Source organism: Pseudorasbora parva, chromosome 8 (assembly GCF_024679245.1).
Source record: "Pseudorasbora parva isolate DD20220531a chromosome 8, ASM2467924v1, whole genome shotgun sequence".
Lineage (NCBI taxonomy): Eukaryota > Metazoa > Chordata > Actinopteri > Cypriniformes > Gobionidae > Pseudorasbora > Pseudorasbora parva.
The window spans coordinates 45720441-45734959 of NC_090179.1; the positions used below are offsets into that span (position 1 = coordinate 45720441).

The 14519-nt window shown below is 42.0% G+C and overlaps 2 protein-coding genes across 2 annotated transcripts in view; both read right to left on the bottom strand.

The window, feature by feature from the left end:
* Positions 1-14519, bottom strand: part of LOC137084567 (NACHT, LRR and PYD domains-containing protein 12-like) — a gene marked incomplete at its 5' end in the record, with an annotated part of 382843 nt that overhangs the window by 102472 nt on the left and 265852 nt on the right. The window lies entirely within an intron of this gene.
* Positions 3918-7462, bottom strand: LOC137085228 (NLR family CARD domain-containing protein 3-like). The gene is made up of 4 exons (XM_067451789.1): positions 7458-7462; positions 6204-6317; positions 5850-5945; positions 3918-5649 (listed from the first exon to the last, which is right to left on the bottom strand). Exons 1-4 carry the CDS (start codon positions 7460-7462, stop codon positions 3918-3920), a joined length of 1947 nt encoding a protein of 648 aa, XP_067307890.1.

A 14519-nucleotide genomic window follows, 5' to 3' on the forward strand; every position in this document is an offset into this window, starting at 1 on the left:
ACACACACACACACACACACACACACACACACACACACACACACACACACACACACACACACACACACACACACACACACACACACACAGATGATTGTTCTCAGTGTTACTTACCCAGCTGATCTAGTTGCTGTAACCACACACACACACACACACACACACACACACACACAGATGATTGTTCTCAGTGTTACTTACTCAGCTGATCTAGTTGCTGTAACCACACACACACACACACACAGACACACACACACACACACACACACACACACACACACACACACACACACACACACACACACACAGATGATTGTTCTCAGTGTTACTTACACAGCTGATCTAGTTGCTGTAACCACACACACACACACACACACACACACACACACACACACACACACAGATGATTGTTCTCAGTGTTACTTACTCAGCTGATCTAGTTGCTGTAACCACACACACACACACACACACACACACACAGACACACACACAGATGATTGTTCTCAGTGTTACTTACTCAGCTGATCTAGTTGCTGTAACCACAGGCAGCAGCTTCTGAAGAACTTCATCTGCTGTGTTTACTCTGCCACTGTTTGACCATAAAGATAAAAAATAAGTGAATTATTAATGATGATAATAAAAATAATAATTAATATCAGAGGTGAATAATGGTCAGGCCACAAACTCTACGGTGTGAAATGAGCTGATAACATTAGGCCTGTCGCAATAGTCAATAAATCGCACAATAAAAATAAATGAGCTCGATCATTTTTCCGGCCGTGATAATTTCCATTTGCATTCTTGTTTGTTTTCCTCGTCTCTCTCGCTGACTGTGCCTGCGCCTCATCCGTTTGGGAAGGTGTTGTCACTACTCGATCCGTACCGCACACACGATTTGTTCTGCGCATGCGCGAAAATGTTTCTTCCTGTTTGACATGGCAAAGCAATTTACGGCAGTTATTTGAATTACTACCACTCGATCCGTACCGCGATAGTTTTTTATTTATTGCATAACTATAAATCAATACAAAATAAACAATAAAGAACAATGAATATGTGACTTTTGAAGAGTTGATAATAAATGTTAATTGTTGTGTTTGTGTATTTGTCAGGAGATGGCGCTATAGTTCACATGTTGTTACCTATAAAAAGGGTATCGTAACGCCCGTCTCACATACACATACTCCGTCTACAGTGCGTGTGCGGTGCGTGTTGCGTTGCGTGTGCGTTGCAGGAGCCCCACACCCTGTTGTGCTTTCACTTATGCTGCGTTTGCAGTCCGCAACTGATCCGCTGTTGCACACCACAAACACAGCATTGATTCATTATTTTTTATTTAAACATAGGTTATAGCCTTAAATCACAAACATTTTAAATTAGAAACGTACAATAGTCTATTCAAAAACAGCCGACTCTCGTCTTTTCTTTCGTTTTTACACCCTTTTAAAAGAAATCCTGCAGGTCAAAAAGAAATTTGCTTTTCACCTCCAAGAAAGTACGAGTGCTCTCCATTATGGCACTTTTTTTAACCTAAATGCCAGGTAAGGTGTCGTTTTGTTGCTTTACTTGAGAAAAAAAGCCATGTGTTGACTTTGAAACAAGAGTATATTTTAAATGATATGCATCTGTGGTTAAATTACTAGATTTTCGCGTCAGTACATGTTTATTTTAATGCGAACAATGTTCTATCACTTTAATGCAGCAACGCAGCGCAGCAAAAAATAGACTCGGTGTGAAAACGATCCGTGCACTGCTGCAGACGCAACGCACCGGGAACGGACTGACGGACCGCATCCGCGTGCAGTGTGAAAGCTGTCATCCGTTAACATGGGTACGGGAAAAAATACACACCGCACACACACTGCAGACGGAGTATGTGTGAAACGGGCGTTAGAATGGAAGAGTTGTTGCACCTGCTGTCGACGTAACCATCTGGCACTGTTGGTTTGTTTGTCCTGCTTGTGGACTGAATAAAACTTTGAGAATTGGGAAATTTCTTGTCCTCATGCTTACCTGGATTTAAACATAACATTAATCATAAGCAAATACTTTGTAGGTTTGAAATTAAGGTAGGTAGGCCTATCTTGCTTTGTCAATATAATATTTACTCATCATACAAATAAAATTTAAGACATCATCCAGCTCTTTACTCTCCTTAGTATATTCCAAGGTTATTATTATGTGGCACTAATTACATTGATTAAATAGTTAGACTTGCTTGACCCCATTTGGGAAATTCAGATGTTTTTGTTTGCATTCAATATTTCATTTTTTAAATGAAAGTTATACACACATCCGCCGTGAATGGGCACCGCCATCTTGCCTGCCGCCATTACTGTGTGCCTGTGAAGTGTGACAGTGTGACACTTGCCGGCGCCCTCTAGTGACATTTCAATGAAAGCGGATCCTGCTCATGAAATGAAATGTCTGGTGAAAGGGAACATTGGGTATATGATGTCAGGCAGTGGCCAAAACTCAGCAGCAAGGCACGCAGTAATGGTGGTGCTGCTTTACTTCAGTGTTTTTGCCGGATGTGTGTATACTAAACACGCAGACTGGGTTCCGGCGTGATGAGACGTCATGCTCGGCCAGATTCGCTGGAACTCGAGCTTCTTCGGTTGCGGAGCCGCACGCAGTTACAAAATTTGCCGTGCACACCGCCAAGCGAAATGGGGTCTCGTGTGGAGTTTAAACAAGGCTTAAAGCTACACTGAAGTTGGCAGTTTGATAAATGCAAGTTAATTCTTCAGTTCAATCTGTGTGTGCTAAAGGCTCATACGTTCCTGTAGAGATAGCAATAAACATTCTCCTTTTTGACCAAATAAATGAAAAGCATGTCATCAATGTCTTCTCTCTTGCCGTCTCACCTAAAATCTCACCTAGCTTTCCTCAGAGATGGTCAAGTCAAGTTCAGTTTGTGCATGATTACATGATATAACCATTTTTTAATACTGTATCCTAAATTGTGGATAATATCATATGATGAAGTAAATTTCTGGAGTGTTAACGATTAAAAGAAAAAACAACAACAAGAACCGTACAGAACTGAAAACCGTGACCCTAAAACCGTGATCCGAACCGAACCGTGGGTTTGGTGAACCGGGCCGCCCTTAATATGCAACATATGAATCTCGCCTAGGGTGCCAGAAAGGCTAGAAACGGCCCTGACGCCATTATCATTATTTTGGATGAAAATTCTCAGAACAAAAATATTTTCGTTTATTGCAATAATTTCTTGGCAAATTTATCGTTCAGCAAAATGTGTTATCGTGACAGGCCGAGATAACATCACCGTTTTCTCCAGAGCGACTGTACAGCCCAATCAAATTTGGTTGCAATATTTTCCTGTTTAACACGGTGAAGCTGCTTTGAAACAATCGTCATTGTAAAAACACTATATAAATAAAGCTGACTATTAAAAATCTTTATATTAACTGGCTTTTCTGTGAATGCAATACAGTGAACGACAGCCGTCTGTGTCTCCAGTGGCTCACATTATTGGCAGTTTATTGTCGAGTGATTAATTTACACCAAAACTAAAAGATAACGTGCCTTCATCTCTGGAAACATTATTTGTGTCTTACATTTCATAATGAACTCAGATAAGCTCAGGGCCGACTCGTACTCCAGCAGGTCTTTTTCATGAATGTGAATGTGTGCAAAGGATTGTGGGTGATTGAGCTGAATTAAAGATGCGAAACGAAGGATCCTTCAAACTGAGACGGCCTTCAGAGGCGCTTGATGACGTGGCAGTCGAGATCTGCAGCCTTACTAGGACACAGCCTCCGTTTGAGAAACACCCGCAAATTATGAACAATATCCCAGAAATCAATCTGTGCCCCGTGATTTAAACACCTCTGATCTCTGTGTTTCTCTTTGGTCATAATGTTTTAGACTGTAATGATTGAACTCAGTGTTACTTACTCATCATTTCCGTATCCAATAAATCTGCTCAGGTCAAACTCCTGCATCGTCTTCTCTGAGGACAACAACACAAAAACTAAAGCTGACCACTGAGATGAGGAGAGTTTCACAGCACGTAATCCTCCGCCTCTCATATGAGGTTGAGCTTCGTTCACCAGTGAAAGATCACCCAGTTCATTCAGACAGTGAAACAGATTGATGTATTTATCTGGAGAGGGATTCTCACTGATCTTTTCTTTAATATAGTCGACTGTTTTCTTATTGTTGTGAGGGCTGTTTCCTGTCTGTGTCTTTAGTTCTTGTAAGAGACTCTGATTAGACTCCACTGACAGACCCAGAAGGAAACGAAGGAAAAGGTCCAGATGGCCATTTTTACTGTCTAAAGCCTCATCCACAGCTCTCTGATGGAGATCAGATAGTGAAGCTGTGTCTCCATTAGTTGGTTTGGTGATCTGGTTAAACACATTGATGTTCTTGTTTATAAAGGAGAGATGCACATATAGAGCCGCTAGATGTTCCTGAAGGCTCAGATGAACAAAGCAGAAGACTTTCCCCTGATACAAGCCCAACTCCTCTCTGAAGATCTGAGTGCACAATCCTGAGTACACTGATGCTTCTGTCACATCAATGCCACACTCTCTCAGGTCTTCCTCATAGAAGATCAGGTTTCCTTTCACAAGCTGCTGATACGCCAGTTTCCCCAGTTTGACAATCATGTCTTCATCTTTCACTTTCTTCTCATAGTCCTTCTCCTGTCTGATGTTGGTCTGAAGGATCAGGAAGTGTGTGTACATTTGAGTGAGAGTCTTGGGAATCTCTCCAGTCTCTGCTCTACTCATCATCTTCTCCAGAACAGTGGCTGAGATCCAGCAGAAAACTGGGATGTGACACATAATAAAGAGGCTCCTTGATGACTTCAGGTGTGAGATGATCCTGTTGGCCAGACGCCGATCACTGATTCTCTTCCTGAAGTATTCCTCCTTCTGTGGGTCACTGAAGCCTCGTACCTCTGTCACTCGATGGACACACTCAGAGGGGACGAGATCAGCTGCTGCGGGTCTGGAGGTGATCCAGATGAGAGCCGAGGGAAGCAGATTCCCCGCAATGAGGTTCGTCAGCAGCTCGTCCACTGAGGCCGATTCAGTCACATCACACAACCTCACATCGCTATGAAAATCCAGAGAAAGACGACACTCATCCAGACCATCAAAGATGAACAACACTTTATACTGATCACTGGATATTTCCATTTCTTTGGTTTTAGGGAAAAAGACATGAAGGAGATCTGAAAGACTGAGTGTTTTGTCCTTCATCAAGTTGAGCTCTCTGAAAGGAAGTGGAAATATGAGCTGGACGTCCTGATTCTGTTTCCCTTCAGCCCAGTCCAGGATGAACTTCTGCACAGAGACTGTTTTTCCAATGCCAGCGACTCCCTTTGTCAGCACAGTTCTGATGGGTTTGTCTTGTCCAGGTAAAGGTCTAAAGATGTCACTGCATTTGATCGCTGTGTCCTCTGTTTCTGCTCTCCTGGACTGTGTCTCAATCTGTCTCACCTCATGCTCATTATTGATCTCTCCACTTTCACTCTCTGTGATGTAGAGCTCTGTGTAGATCTCATTCAGGAGTGTTGGGTTTCCCTGCTTTGATATTCCCTCACACAAACACTCAAACTTCTTCCTCAGATTTGATCTCAATGTGTCGAGGACTTCAGCGGGTTTAGAGTCATGACTGTAAGATTAAAATACCACATTATTACACAAGTTAGAGAAGTAAATAGCCATAGATCACAAAATGGATGATTTGTTTGCTGTATTATGGGACACAGAACATCATACGGTTTCTGAAATGTTTCAATCATTAATCATGTGTTTGAATGATGTGTGATGTCATTACAGCTCCTAAAATTAAACAAAAGTCCCACATTTTACCTGAAACCAGGACACATGCTTTCATTAAAGTCTTGAGGTTGAATCTCAGGCGTGAACACAGTTTTGTTTTTAACTGGTCTGGATTGAAGATTTGCCCTTAAATCAGAATGAAGAGGGTAAAGAATCAGACACACTGATATTGATGTAATTGTGTCATTAACTGAGTAACAGACCAACAGCTTTTACAGTGTGTGAATGTATGAACAATACAATACATAGAGCTTTACACAAGAGCACAATGATCATCATTATTAGACTGACACTTACAGGATCTGAACTCATTACACTGCTGTATATTAATAAAACTTCATAAAATTAAATACTATAAGCATAGCTTTTATAGAGATGATATACCTGAGATCAGGCCGTTTGTCTCCACTCTTAAACTCTATTGGCTCACCCATAGACCGGTCACTCTTCATAGACACACAGCTGGACTCTGGGTTTGAGCTCTTCTGCTGGACTGAACTGGAACAGAGAAGAGATTCAGTTTAATCCTTTAGATTACTGATCAATCTTTACGAGAACCAAAATAAATTTGTGTGTGTGGTTGTTTTTGTTAAATATGATGACACAAATGTGTATAATGACATGGGTATGACACAGGTATTACAAGGAGAGTCAAAAAGACGTATAAATCAGTTTTTTTGAGAAAGTAAAAGTGTTTCCTGTGATGGAAACCCATCATGTTTCCTGTGATGGGTAGGGGCAGTGTGTGTGTGTGTGTGTGTGTGTGTGTGTTTGTGTGTGTGATGGGTAGGTTTATGGGCAGTGTGTGTGTGTGTTAGGGGTGGGAGAAAAGGTCGATGCTCACATAGAGACACGTTCTCACATAGAGAAAAAGCATCGCAGAGAAAAGAGGATTCTGACAACACGCCGACAGACAGGACAGAGCAAGTTACTTTCGATATGAAAAAGTCTAAACTTTAAAATGTTGTCTTTTTTAAAGAAATGTAACCACAAAGCATTTTGTGTGGCTCTTTAATGTGTCGTGCTCACTAGCGCCTCAGCTAAAGCTGCTCGTGAACCGATCATCTCTTCCTTCATTGAGAAGCATAAAATAAACATGAATGAACACTAAAAGAAATGTTGTTTCAACCGCGGAAAGACGTCAGTGCACACCGTTTTCAAGTTCAAGTCCACCAACATTAATCTCTCCTGACTGCTTTGTCGCACAAACTGGCAGATTCGGCGATGTGATTGGTCAGATCACCAGATTGTCAATCAAACTCACGGTGAAGGGTGAATTTGAAGATAAAATGGACAAACTACGACGTGTCCCGATTTCGTCGTGGTTGGGTTACAATATTAAAAGGACAGGTGTCCGTCAAAATGCAAGAGGAATAAACAGTCCAGCAGAACAAATCATTGTTAACTACTTAGACCATGATCGTTAGCGACCCGGATCTATATTTAACATGGATAGACCTCTACCTGTCATGATAATATATAAAACTCCTGATGTTAGAGTAACACTTACAGAAGAATAAAATAAAACCAATTTGTTACCTTTTGGAGCTTGGAAGGATTCAGTTTGAGCAGATGTTTAATAACATCATCATCATCTGTCCTCGTCAGAGTTCATTTACCAGTAGATTCAGCATCTGCCTCATATTCGTGATCTCGAGCATATTCTCCAAACTCATTTTCAGCGTCTTCAAAATCAATATTTTGATCACTGACAGCTTCTTGACCACATCCATCATCAAGAGACAGTGACACTAATATATGATTGTGTTTAGTACTTGCTCTCTGAAGTAAATCACTGAGCCATTTCAGGTTTTGCAGATTCTAATTATTGTTTCGTTTTCTGTCAGAGGTAACTATGAGTGAAAAGCAGGGGCAGAGCCAGACGATGTAAACATTCGGGGCTTAGCCCAAACCTAGGGGGGTCCGGGGGTATACTCCCCCGGGGAGATTTTTTTCCATTTACATCAGCTAAATGCACTATTTTTCAGGCTGATTGAGATAATAGAATGCCTAAAAATCTATATACTATCTGGGAAAATAAGTTACTCAGTAAAAAAAATAAAAAATTCACACAGTAGAGCCTACAACCTGTTTGGTATTTAACTGTTCTCCAGCTATAGTGAATCCAAAACACCAAACATGTTAAGGATGACTCATTTTAACCCCTGGCAAATAAAAAAGGCAACCATTATCTGACTATTTTTAAGTTAGCCTGCATAGGTAAAATTGGAATTTGGTGTAAACATCATTACTAATCTTTAGAGTTCAGTTTAGTTTACTTTGTGCTTAGCTGACAGATTTGTTACATCAGAATCCATGACCAATCAGATGATGTTTTCGGCTGCAAACTTTCGCGGTTAGTTAGTTCTACAAAGGAAATGCCCATATTAGGATTAGACAGCGCTGTGTGTGAGACTGAGAGCTTTATAAGGCATGACATTTTACATTTACATTTAATCATTTAGCAGACGCTTTTATCCAAAGCGACTTACAAAAAAGGGGAGAGTAATAGAAGCAACGGAACAGACAAGGCCAAAAACCTGTAAGAGCTGTAAGAAATCTCAATTAATTAGCACAATACACAATTTTTTTTTTTTTTTTTTTTTTTTTTTTTAAAGACAGACATCTACAACAAAAACTCACGTCCGCACAGTGCCGAACACTGGATTTTGATAGCTAAGATAGCTACAACCCATTAGGACTAAGGCTGTTGCCCCAGCTGTTGTCGTTAATGCAGATTCAGTGGCCCAATGGGTTGGTTTTGTATTCTAGCTAAACGCGCAGCAATAGCCATCTACAACAAAAACTCACGCACGCAATATACAGAACACTGGATTCTGATAGTTATGATTACTATGTAACATACCCGCCTGAAGGCGCAAATCCGGATGAGAGACGTAGATATGATCCCGGAGTGTACGCTTTTGGTCGTTGCTGTGGTGATCAGTAAGTGCTATTCTGTATTGGTCAAGTGCAAATGGAAAAGATGTGTCTTAAGATGTTTTTTAAGAATGGCTACAGACTCGGCAGCACGAATTGAGATCGGCAGGTCATTCCACCAGGTAGGAACGGTCCAGGAAAATGTCCGTGAGAGCGATTTCATGCCTCTTTGGGATGGAACCACGAGGCGCCGCTCGTTCGCAGAACGCAAGCTTCTGGAGGGTGTGTAAGTCTGAGCAAGTGAATTTAGGTATATTGGTGCCGAGCCAGAGGTTGTTTTGTAGGCGATAACTAGTGCCTTGAATTTGATGCGAGCAGCCATTGGCAACCAGTGCAGTTTGATGAAGAGAGGCGTAACATGCGCTCTCTTTGGCTCATTAAAGACCACTCTCGCCGCTGCATTCTGGATCAGCTGCAAGGGTTTGATAGTGCATGCTGGAAGCCCAGCCAGAAGAGCATTACAATAATCCAGTCTGGAGAGAACAAGAGCTTGAACCAGGAGTTGTGCAGCCTGTTCTGATAGGAAGGGTCTAATCTTTCTAATGTTGTATAAAGCAAATCTGCAGGATCGGGCTGTTGCAGTAATGTGGTCAGTGAAGTTTAACTGGTCAATCACAACTCCAAGGTTTCTTGCTGTCCTTGATGGAGTTATGGTCGATGAACCAAGCTGAATGGAGAAATTTTGATGAAGTGCTGGGTTGGTTGAGAAAACAAGTAATTCTGTCTTTGCAAGATTGAGTTTAAGATGATGCTCTTTCATCCAGTCAGAAATGTCTGTCAGACAGGCAGCGATACGAACACTGACTGTAGGATCATCTGGTTGAAATGAGAAGTAGAGTTGAGTGTCATCCGCATAGCAGTGATAGGAGAAGCCGTGTTTCTGAATGACAGAACCTAATGATGACATGTAGATGGAGAAGAGAAGTGGTCCAAGGACTGAGCCCTGGGGAACCCCAGTAGCTAGATTATAAGACGTAGACACTTCACCTCTCCATGACACCCTGTAGGACCTACCAGAGAGGTAAGACCTGAACCACTGGAGAGCAGATCCTGAGATCCCCGTCCTCTTAAGTGTTGACAGGAGGATCTGGTGGTTAACTGTGTCAAAAGCAGCAGACAGATCCAGCAGAATGAGCACTGAGGATTTGGAAGCTGCTTTTGCCAGTCTCAGTGCCTCAGTTACCGAGAGCAAGGCCGTCTCAGTCGAATGGCCGCTTTTGAAGCCGGATTGGTTGTTGTCTAGGAGGTTGCCCTGTTCAAGAAACCTAGAGAGTTGATTGAACACAACTCGCTCAAGGGTCTTTGCAATGAAAGGCAGAAGGGATACCGGTCGGTAGTTTTCTAAAAGTGCTGGATTCAGAGAGGGTTTCTTAAGCAGTGGGGTTACCCGAGCCTGCTTAAATGCTGTGGGAAAGGTTCCCGTGTGAAGAGAAGTGTTGACAATGTGAGTGAGTGCAGGAGTGATTGAAGAAGAAATAGCCTGAAGGAGGTGAGTGGGAATAGGATCAAGTGGACAGGTAGTAGGGTGATTGGAAAGGATGAGTTTAGAAATATCTGCCTCGGAGAGTGGAGAGAAGGATGGAAGCGTGTTCGTGTTAGTTGTTGAGATGTGCGTGTCAGTTAAGCCCCGTTTCCACCACAGGAACTTTACCCAGGAACTAGGAACTTTGGGTGGTACTTCGTGTGTTTAGACCGCAGGAACCAGGGTATAAATGAAGTTCCGGGTAAATATTTCCCCCTCCAAACGGTCCTGCTCGCGGGGTAGTACTTTTTCAAAGTTCAGGAACTTTCGAGGGCGGGACTTGGGCGCTGAACATGCTGATTGGTTGAGCTCACGCAGCATTTAGGTTCAACTCGGCATTTTTAAAAGTCAAGACAAGAGAGGAAAGTTAATTTTTCTGAGGGGTTAACTTTTTATTTCGTAAGTTATAAGATAATGAAGATAATGTTGGAGTAATGACACAGCGTATATTGCCCCAGGCAGTTTTTTACTTTAACTGCGCCTGACAAAAGAATTATTATTTTTTCTGAGATGATTATTTAAACAAATAAATAGCTTATAATAACTAAATCCACTAAATCTTTCAATCGGTACACACAAAAATGATTACTGTCCGCTAGGGCTGTCATTTTTGGAAAAAATCTAATTCGAACGGAATTAAAATATCAAGCAAGGCATTCGAATATATTCAATTATCTACAACGCCGTCATCTCCAGCAGCTGGAATGTGTTTACGGATGCCATAGCAACTCTCAACGGCCACCAGGACTTTACGGTTTTATAAAAGCTATTCATGTGTTGTAAAGTGTAATAATCATCTCAGAAAAAATTAATTCTAATGTCAGGCGCAGTTGAAGAAGTTGATTGTTTGCTTACATAGGCTTAGGGACAGTGTCATTATGCCAACATTATCTTCATAACTTCTTATGAAATAAAAAGATTATCCCTCAGAAAAATGTATTTTCCTCTCTTGTCAACATGCTTGGTGCATGAGCGCGACGTGTGCTCTTCAGTGGTGAAGGCGCGCGCTGTTATCACATAAGGACGCACACTCAAAAGTAATCCGGTCAGGTCATTTACATGGTGAAATGTTTCGTTTGATCGATTCATGAAAAGATTTATCCACCCATCTCAAAACGATTACAATTTCATTCAGTTTGGGCATTTTTATTACGATTGATCAGGTGTTTATATGGAGCATTTTCCTTCAGATTGGACTTTTAAACTGATTACAGTGCTCCATGGCATGTAAACGCACCGACAGTAAAAAAAAAAAAAAAAAATTGCGCTACATGGCACTTTAAAAACCGGATAGTTTATTTATAGTTCGATTACGGATATTTCACGTCATCTTCGAATGCATATTCGAATATCGAATAAAAAGTGACAGCCCTTGTCCGTCACTGGCTTGGAGGAACAGTCGCGTGCAGTCCTACATCACCGGACTAATTTGCCTAATCTTCTCGGAACTTTATCGCGGTCGAAACGCAGACAGCTGCAGGTCTGGGGGGGAGAAAAGTTCCTGTAAAAAAGTTCCTGGTACAAATTGTTCCGGGTAATTTTGGTGGCAACGGGGCTTTAGTGATGAGGAGAACTGTTTGCTAATGAGAGCTGTTTTGTTGGTGAAAAATGATGCAAAGTCATCAGCTGTAAGAGTTGATGAAGGAGGGGGAGGAGGTGGACAAAGGAGAGAGGAGAATGTTTTAAAGAGTTGGCGAGAGTCAGAGCAATTGTTGATTTTGTTGTGGTAGTATGTTGTTTTAGCAGTGGAGACATTTGTAGAGAAAGAAGAGAGAAGAGACTGATAAAAGGCAAGGTCAGTATTGTTTTTAGATTTATGCCATTTTCTCTCTGCCGCCCTGAGTCCAGAGCGATGTTCACGGAGAACTTCAGACAGCCAGGGGGCAGATGGGGTGGGGCGGGCTGGTCTGGATGAAAGGGGGCAAAAACTGTCTAAGGAGGATGTTAGAGTGGAGCAAAGAGTTTCAGTAGCACTGTTAGTGTCCAGTGCTGAGAACTGAGCAGGTGGAGGGAGTGAAGATGAAACCATAGTGGATAGGCGAGAGGGAGAGAGTGAGCGTAGATTACGCCGAAAGGTAATCTGTGTAGGAGTATGTTTCGTATCAGGAGTCAGTATGAGGTTAAGAGTGATGAGAAAGTGGTCTGAGGTGTGTAATGGAGTAACTAAAGTGTTGTCTGTGGAGCAGTTGCGTGTGTAGACCAGGTCTAATTGGTTACCTGATCTGTGAGTAGCCGTAGTAGATACTAACTTAAGGTCAAATGAAGTCAGTAGAGTGCTGAAGTCTGCAGCTAGGTGTTTATCAAGATGGATGTTGAAGTCGCCAAGCAGAATCAGTGGAGTGCCATCCTCAGGGAAGCTAGAAAGTAACACATCCAACTCCTCCACAAAGTTACCGAGGTGACCTGGAGGACGATAGACCACTACCACATGGATTTTAACAGGGTGAGTAATAGTGATTGAGTGCGATTCAAATGAATTGGCCGGTAGAGACGGTAATGGATCAAATTTCCAATCATTTGAGATAAGCAAACCAGTACCCCCACCCCTCCCAATAGGCCGAGGAGTGTGTGAAAAAGTATAATTGCTTGAGAGTGCTGCAGGAGTGGCAGTGTCCTCTGGTTTGATCCAGGTCTCAGTTAGGGCCATGAGGCTAAGCTGAGAATGAGTCCCAATAGATGAAATAAAGTCTGCTTTGTTTACAGCCGACTGGCAATTCCAGAGACCAATTGGAATAAAGAGTAAAGTAGCAGAGGATGTTAGGATATAGCGCAAATTATTAGGATTACGGCGTCTCGTGCGTACGGAGCGTGATTTACGAGTGCTAGTAGTTATAGTTGAGATTTGAAAGCACATGGTGAAAAGGCCAGATAGGAATTAGAGCCGAACACAAATAATGAAAAGGAAGATGATACTCAAGTGCCTTGCCGGGGTCCTTGCTCAGGAGGAGTTGCACTGGGAAGAGTTGAAGTCTTTACACTCGTCGGTCTTGCACTGGGAAGAGTTGAAGTCTTTACACTCGTCGGTCTTCACACAAGGAGGGCTTCACACTGCCGCTTCCGCTGCCGCGGACTATCACGCTATTTATACTCACTTGAGTATCGTTATTGAAAGCAGCTGGGAACGCCCCCAACAAACTCGCTTCCAACGTGGCAATGACCAAACAAATGCTAACTCAACAAATGCTAACTCCCACACACACCCAGAGAATATACCAAAACTAATAATACACACCTCAGCACTACACAGACACACTTATCCAACAACAAATGAACAAACAATCAAATGAGAAAAGTTACAAACACTTACAGAGTAGTTGTCTATCAGTCAATTGAATTGCTTCTCTCTAGCCAAAATGTTTCAAACACACAAGGCTTTTAATACCTCGCTGGCCACGCCCCCAACAAACTCGCTTCCAACGTGGCAATGACCAAACAAATGCTAACTCAACAAATGCTAACTCCCACACACACCCAGAGAATATACCAAAACTAATAATACACACCTCAGCACTACACAGACACACTTATCCAACAACAAATGAACAAACAATCAAATGAGAAAAGTTACAAACACTTACAGAGTAGTTGTCTATCAGTCAATTGAATTGCTTCTCTCTAGCCCGAATGACATGTTTCTGTGAATGGAGACGGCGCGGGAGCTCGCGTTAGAATAACTTTGGATGATTTCAGGTAGAAATCTAAAGGCGCACGGTGACAAAATATAATGAAATAACACCCTTAAATGTGTAATGTTGCCTTTTTTTTATTGTGACATGAAAGCTTACATGTAAAGGGAGTAAACTGGCCCAAAATCTCAAAATTGACTTTGTTTTCACCCGTCGTGTCTCGCCTTAATAAGTAAAACCTAACGTAGAGTAGAGTTACTAGCTAGCCAGCAATACAGTCATGTAACTCAAGTGTTACAACAGCGGATTCACAAACCTGTAACACTTTCGACTGACGCAGAATCTCTCTCTGGCCGGTGAGGTTTAGTGTTCCTTTTAAAAAAAATGTGTAGTGTCCATGTTAACTATAGTTAACTACAACGCCGGTGAAATACAAAAGCCCGCCAATCCCTGATGACAGGGATTGCGACGCATTGCCGACTGCCACACACACACACACACACACGGTAAAGGAGCTTTTGCTTCATTTTTTGCCGCTCCAGTCTGAAAGACTGAGAGGAAATTAAACAAAATGATTTTTTTTTTTTTTTTTTTTAAAGATTCGGGGCTTTT